This window comes from Lathyrus oleraceus, chromosome 5, assembly GCF_024323335.1.
Source record: "Lathyrus oleraceus cultivar Zhongwan6 chromosome 5, CAAS_Psat_ZW6_1.0, whole genome shotgun sequence".
NCBI classification, from domain to species: domain Eukaryota; kingdom Viridiplantae; phylum Streptophyta; class Magnoliopsida; order Fabales; family Fabaceae; genus Lathyrus; species Lathyrus oleraceus.
The window spans coordinates 356,306,855-356,313,766 of NC_066583.1; the positions used below are offsets into that span (position 1 = coordinate 356,306,855).

The 6,912-nt window shown below is 34.3% G+C and overlaps 1 protein-coding gene across 2 annotated transcripts; it reads right to left on the bottom strand.

Moving 5' to 3' along the window:
• Positions 1 to 686: 686 nt before the first annotated feature.
• Positions 687 to 3,382, bottom strand: LOC127084668 (probable amino acid permease 7). 2 transcript variants are annotated; one of them, XM_051025163.1, is made up of 6 exons: positions 3,234 to 3,382; positions 2,694 to 2,813; positions 2,372 to 2,605; positions 2,170 to 2,263; positions 1,779 to 1,993; positions 687 to 1,691 (listed from the first exon to the last, which is right to left on the bottom strand). In XM_051025163.1, exons 2-6 carry the CDS (start codon positions 2,770 to 2,772, stop codon positions 919 to 921), a joined length of 1,395 nt encoding a protein of 464 aa, XP_050881120.1. In that variant the 5' UTR covers positions 2,773 to 2,813; positions 3,234 to 3,382; the 3' UTR covers positions 687 to 918. The 2 variants fall into 2 exon arrangements, with proteins under 2 accessions (XP_050881120.1, XP_050881121.1); XM_051025164.1 differs by having other exon boundaries at positions 2,694 to 2,868; positions 3,234 to 3,373.
• Positions 3,383 to 6,912: the final 3,530 nt, after the last annotated feature.

The window sequence follows — 6,912 nt, forward strand, 5'->3', positions numbered from 1 at the left end:
AACTTTGATATTGATAAGAATCATCAATCAAAGTTTGAATCGAATATTTGAATAGCTAACATATGTTCTTCATTTCTCTACAAAATCAAGTGTGACTGATTTCACCATAGTGTTTGGTGGAGATCTTCATAGCGCTTGGTGATTTTGGAAAAGATTCTTTGAATCGGGGTGATTCAAAGTCCATCATAGAGTTTGGTGTTTGTGTATGTATTAGAAGGTTATAAATGGGCATTGGCGAATACTTATACAAAGATCTAAACATAGTGTAAAATCCTTTAAGTAGTAAAGGGACTAGATATACCCTTAATTGATAAAGGAAACTAATATAATTCTTTAGTTACAATCAATTATATGTTTCCAAAAAAATTAAAAGTTAAAAAAGTTTACATAAAACAAAAAAAAACTCAACAAATCTAATTCACCTTCTTCTTAGAAGATTGCCTTTTTATCTTTTCACAAAGGAGAAGAACAAAGAGATTATCATGACTACATAAGTAGCAATTTTAACCTATAAAATAGTGTCAGATTCATCAAAGAAGTTTGGAGAGGAAAAAGAAAACCCAAGAGTTGGATCTAATTACCTTACGCAAAAGATAATTGTGAAAAACAAAAGAATTTTTCTCTATGTGTAGAATGCATTCTTGGAAAATAAAGTTTGAGAGATAATAGAAAAAGAAGAAAAAAAATCAATAATTTAGATTTTAATAAAATACAATTCCATCAATAACAAACTACAAATTTGTTGTAACTCACTTCTTTGAATAGAGTTATGCATCAAGCAACTTATAATATTACATGGCTAGTATAATCCATCCCTAAAATATCATAATTCCTATCTACCACTTAAACACACTAATATTGCATAAACAAATCTACAATCCTAAATAAAGTAACCATTATGAAAGGCTAATAATATCATTAACCTTTTCCACTAATTTTCTCACTTATAATACCTTCAATTGATCCAACAAACCCAACCATTGTGACAAGAAAGCAAGCAAAGCTAAATATCCTTAGAACAATCCATTTTCTAGTCCAAGCTCCAATTTTCTTCTGCACAAAGTACATTTCAACTGGAAAATATATAGCCAATGGCCAAAAGTTTATTGCTCCTAAAACTCCAAGAACTTGGTTGAAGTAAGGAAATAAAATTGCAAGTCCAGTGGTTGAAATCACATAGGTTGTTCTGAAACAAAACCTGAAAAGATTTATCTCAAAAGCCGGTAATAGAGGAAGTTTCACTCTGTGGAAATCATTCACAAAGCCACTGTTGGGGTATTTCTTTGCACACCATCTATCAGCAGTGCTATATATTGGTTGACTGTATATCTGATATCCTCCAACCAAATGAATGATAATGCAAACATTGGCAAGGTCGATAAGCCAGAAAGGCTCGTAAAATCCAAACCCTGTCAATAAGTTTCCTGGTGTAGCATTTCCAAAAGCTGCATATCCAAAGCATCCACAGCATAGGTAGAAGAATGTTGTGATGAAGATTGCAACCATGGAAGCCTTTTTCATGGTTTGATTCTCCGGTGGAGGAGATTCTAGAGTGTCCTGTATCTCAAGAAGGAGAATTGCGTATGGATAAGAAAAGCTAATGTCACCAAGTGCCTGGAAGATTAACCAGATTTTGTCGGAACCATTAGCAGTTTCTACTCCTGTGACACTTCCCATAATTCTTCCATTTTCTGCAAGTTTAACCAAAGCCTTATCAATATCAAGCATAAAATGGAATCTGGTATACTAATATTTTTAAGACGGAAATCCAGCCTTACGAACGACGGTTGCTATGCCGAGTCCTAGTCCGATGAATGAATATGTAAAAGACATAATTGCAGCCACAATTGAAACCCATGTCATGTTATGGAGATCTGGTATGAATGACATTACAATCTGCACAAGTCCAAACATCATCATATACCAATTTCCGCCGTAACTACAAGGAGCTTTGTGTCCTTCTTTGTGATAACAGTTTGATCTCATAATAGCCCTGTGTTAGCAAAAAAAAAAAATTAGCCTCTCTAATATCATATTAATAACCTCTTCGAAATCACTTATCTAAGCTTATTTTCAGAAAACTTATGAAAACAACTTATGTTATATGATATAACATGTAGAAAAAGTTTTCTAAGCTTATTTTCAAGAAGGGTTGAACAAGAGAAGTACCTCAAACTAGTTGCTGTGGTAATTACATATGCAGTACCAGTCCCGTACAAGGTCAAAAACTGAAGGAAACCAGCTACATAAGTTCTTTTTTCACCTGAAAACCAAATTCATGTTATAACTGTTATGCTCAATTTCATGAAAATCAGATATCTATGTTTTGCTACACCGCGAAGAGGTTATAATGCGTTATTCTTCTTCTTACCAAGATTGACTCTGACAGCATCCATGTAAGAGTAGTTTCTTTTTCCGGTCACAGGGTCAGGATTTCTATAACAATCAGATAACAAAAATGAAGAAACATAAGTAACAATTGCACAACAAAGTAGAGCAAGTGGTCCTCCAATCCATCCTAATTGAGCAGTACTCCATGCCAATGACAAAACACCAGAACCGATAACCGCCGTTATGATGTGAGCCACAGCACTCTTTAAATTTCCTGCAGAATACAAAAAAAAACATCAGTATTCAATTGGTTATATGTTATATATGAATCTTATGATGCTTTAGAGAAGTGTTTTTTTTACCTGTTCTTTTGGCATGTCCATCATCATCATAAGCACCAGAAGCAGTTCTTGTTATTTGAAGAGAGTTTTTCCCATCCATTTTTATCCAAGAATCAATTCAGTTCAAGCTCATGAATTGTTCTGCTTATGATAGAAAAGCTTCAGCTTAAAATAATAAATACAAACTAGGCTGCACCTACATTAAATTGAAGTTAATATATATATATATATATATATATATATATATATATATAAAATTTAGGTAACTGCATATGTTTGGTATGTATGGGACAAATTTGACATAAGCCTATGCATATGGCTATGTGATTAGACAAATAAGCTAAATTTAACTGCATAATTAAAAGAGCAGCACATGGTAAGATTGTTTGATAATTCAAGTTATTATCTCAATTATGATAAATTATCATGTGATTGTTTGGCTTGTGTATATCAATAATTAATGATATGTAAGGTGAAGCAACTAAATGATGAAAATTTGGACATTTAATAATTTTTGTAAGACATTTTTTTTCTTGATTAAATTTGTGTAAAAGAAGTTACCTGCTTTTCTTGAGGTATAAGAAATTCAGGAAAATGTCTTTGCACTTGAACCAATGCAAATGGTGTTATTTGTCATATGAAATATGAAATTATAGCATATAGTAATTATATATAGGCTTGGGGAAACACAAGATGCTAAGGATGACGTAATTTATATGAATCTGCATATGGTGTGATTATGAGGCAATTATTATATTTAAAGACTTCTGCTCCCTCCGTCACTTTTTTACTACCTTGTCCCCTTTTTTTTATTTTTTATTTTTAATATATGCTATTTTAAAATTAAATTTTCATAGTGTCGTCCAATGGATGGACGAATTTGTGTATGATAGATATGTCTAATTTTGACTCGGCCAACGGTTGGACGAGTCTTAAAGGAATTATTGGAACGTGTGTGGACTCGGTCAATGGATGGTCGAGTTGATGAAGTAATTTTTTTTAAATAATTATTTTTATAGATTTAGTTAATTAATATTGTTTTTAAATAATATAGCTATCACCCATGACATTCATTGACCGAGGAAATGATATTGTGTTTGTAGAGTCTCGGACAATGAATGGTCGAGTATTCACGTCTTAATTTTCTATAAATAGCTTGAAGTCTAGAAATGCAATTCAGATCACACAGCAAATTGTTTTGGTAAGAATGTCTGTTTGGGGTCTTGTGTTTTATGGGCAAGATAAAAAAATCAATGTTTTCCTAGATCCGCAATGGAGTTTCAGAACACTGATTGCAGCCATCCACACTGGTTTTCGAAAATTGGGCGGCCGTCGTACGAAGGTGAGAAAAGTAGAGTATCGTTGTCCATACATAACGTTGACTGATGCAAGCCCCGATGGTATGTACATGTATTACCTGGATCGTATATAAAATGATGTAGATGTTCAGTGTATGTTTTCAACACATAGTGGTGAAGTTAACAGATGAGTTGAAGGTTCACTTAAGTTGGTTGTTGTTGTTGATTAGTTAGTTAATAAGCTCTATGAATTTAAGTTGTTGTGATTGTAGTTTGTAACAAGAAGCCTTTTATTATTAAATGTATTCCATAATGTTTGATTCCAAAAGACATTATAAATACACAATGGTTGATAACATAGTACGTGCATAATAGTTGATAATAAAAAAAAGCAGCATAATCGTCTAGAGGGTCCTGCAACATTTGGACATTTCCTACGCACATGTCCTATTTCGCGGCAAATCCCACACTTTCTCTTTTCCTTTTCAACGTTGTACATTTCGGTTCTAATCCGAGTGCTGGTTGGGCGCCCTTTCTTCGTCCTTCTCATAGAGTCGTCGTGGCAAATAGTGAATCCTTCATATTGTGGCCAATTCTCCTTATGTGGAAGTCCTAGGAAACTTTCCTTGTAGACCTTGAAGACGTTAAGAATTTTGAACACGTCTGGTATGTGAATGGAATAGTCCTGGCGTATACTCGAACATGCTGCGATTACATGGGAGCAAGGTAAGTGAAATGCCTAAAATTTCCAACAATCGCAGCGATGTTTCCTAAGATCAACGCTGAAAGTACCGATTGGTCGACCATCATTCTGATTAATCTTTTCATGGACCATGAAATAGAATCTCTCGCGATCAAATTGCATGACGTTATGTGTGTTAGCTTTACTGACTTCTTCGGTCATCCCCTTGTTGCAATTATTAGTGAAAACTTGTCTAGATGCCAACATTTTTGTCCATTGATGACCTCTTTTACCAAATAGTGATCATAATCGATAATACTTAGACTTGACCAATGCAGTGATTGGAAGGTTTCGGGTTTCTTTGAGTACAGAGTTCATTGCTTCTTCCAAATTAGTTGTCATGTGACCCTAGCGTTGCCCTCCGTCATATGCCCTTGCCCACTTCTCCCGAGGGATGTTGTCTATCCATGATAAAGCGTCATTGTGTTATTCTTTGGATTTCCCCGCGATAGTAGTTAAATGTCGCCTTTGTCAACACATAACCCATGTTAACAACTTTTTTGCGCAGTTCCTTGTCTTTAATCTCACACATGAAGTTTTGTGCAATGTGTCTAATGCAATAGACATGTCAAGATGGAGGACATTACCATCCATTTTCAGAATGACTCAAGATGCATGCAGGCTCTACTCGGCCATTGGTTGGACGCATCAAATTCGGATGCAGGCCTAACTCGACCATTGATTGGACGACTCAAAACGCATGCATGCTCTACTTGGTCATTGATTAAATGAGTCAAAAAGAGAAGAGCTTTTGCATGCATGCAGTGCACCGTCTCATCGACTAGGGAATCTTGGAAGGGAAAACTCAACCCAACTTTTGCATGCATGCAGTATTGTGTTCAATCAACAATATTTTATTATTTTCCTACACTATAAATGAGTTTCTCATCATCAATATCTTTTCATCAAATCTTTTCAACCATCAAATAGTTTCTTCAAATATTTGCATTGCAGAATATTTTCTTCAAATTCATATATATAAAATGTCTTTGTTATGGATGGGAGAATCACACCGTGGAACAACAACAAACATTACGGAATATGTAAGTCTACGTATTCATTATGTTTTTTTATAAATTCAGCTTCTCATCACCAAAAATATTCATTATGATTTTTATTAGATTTCAGGAAGACACTAGCTTCCGGGTCTATTCTCATACTCATATTCAACCAAGTGTTGTTATAATACCGTATTTAGAACAAGACGGTTTTTCTAATGTAGCAAAAATAGCAAGTTTAAAAATAGACTCCAAACTAGTTGTTACGTTTTTAGAGAGATGGAGACCCGAGACACATAATTTTCATTTACCAACTGGTGAATGCACTATTACACTAGAGGATGTGAGTATGTTACTCGGTCTCCGAATTAACGGTAAACCTGTTAATGGCCCAACAAATGTAACTAACGATGTTTATATGGAGAATTTAGGCGTTGAACCGACTGCTTCAGATAAAAATGGGGCTTCTGTGAAAATTGTTTGGTTAGAAGCTCTATTAACACAGCTAAAAAATAATTCTTCCCCCACGGAAGCGAAAAACATTCTTCATGCAAAAGTCTATATTTTATATTAATTGCTACTTTCTTAATGCCAGATAAGAGTCACAATTTATTGCATTCATCTTGGTTTCCTTTAGTAGGAGACCTGGAAAAATGTAACACATATAGTTGGGGTTTTGCTTGTCTGGCAACATTATATAGACATATGTGCAAGGCAGCCCAGAAAGGAGTGAAGAGCATAGGAGGTTGTGTTGTATTACTCAGTGTCTGAGCATTCACACGTATATCGTTGTTTGCCCTAGTTAGTACCGAGGTTCCATCACATCTGTATGCATTAAGGTACTCAATTTCATTGAATGTGCTTTATTGTTCTCATAGTAAATTATACATAACATTAATATTTTTTTGTAAATGCAAGATGGTGAAAACGAGGTATGCATTATGGAAATAATCCTCATCATCATCTACGTGGGTACCGAGTTGCAATTGAACACATGGAAGAAAATGATGTAAGTATGGTTCATTACAATCTTCAACTTATCTAAACTTCTTTTTTACATTATAACAATTATATTACTTATGACAATTTATATGGAGGCCGTACATACAATACCCAGTGCCTGGTTATAGTGACAGTCGAGTATGGAGTGCAACAACATATATAATATATTTCTTTATCATTGAGATGCATCAGACAGATAG

Coding starts and splice junctions, on each gene's coding strand:
- LOC127084668 (XM_051025163.1), bottom strand. CDS start 2,772: ATGGATGGGAAAAACTCTCTTCAAATAACAAGAACTGCTTCTGGTGCT. Junction 1,994..2,169: donor ACCACAGCAACTAGTTTGAG/GTACTTCTCTTG, acceptor TTGCTAACACAG/GGCTATTATGAGATCAAACT. Junction 1,692..1,778: donor CGGCATAGCAACCGTCGTTC/GTAAGGCTGGAT, acceptor TTAAACTTGCAG/AAAATGGAAGAATTATGGGA.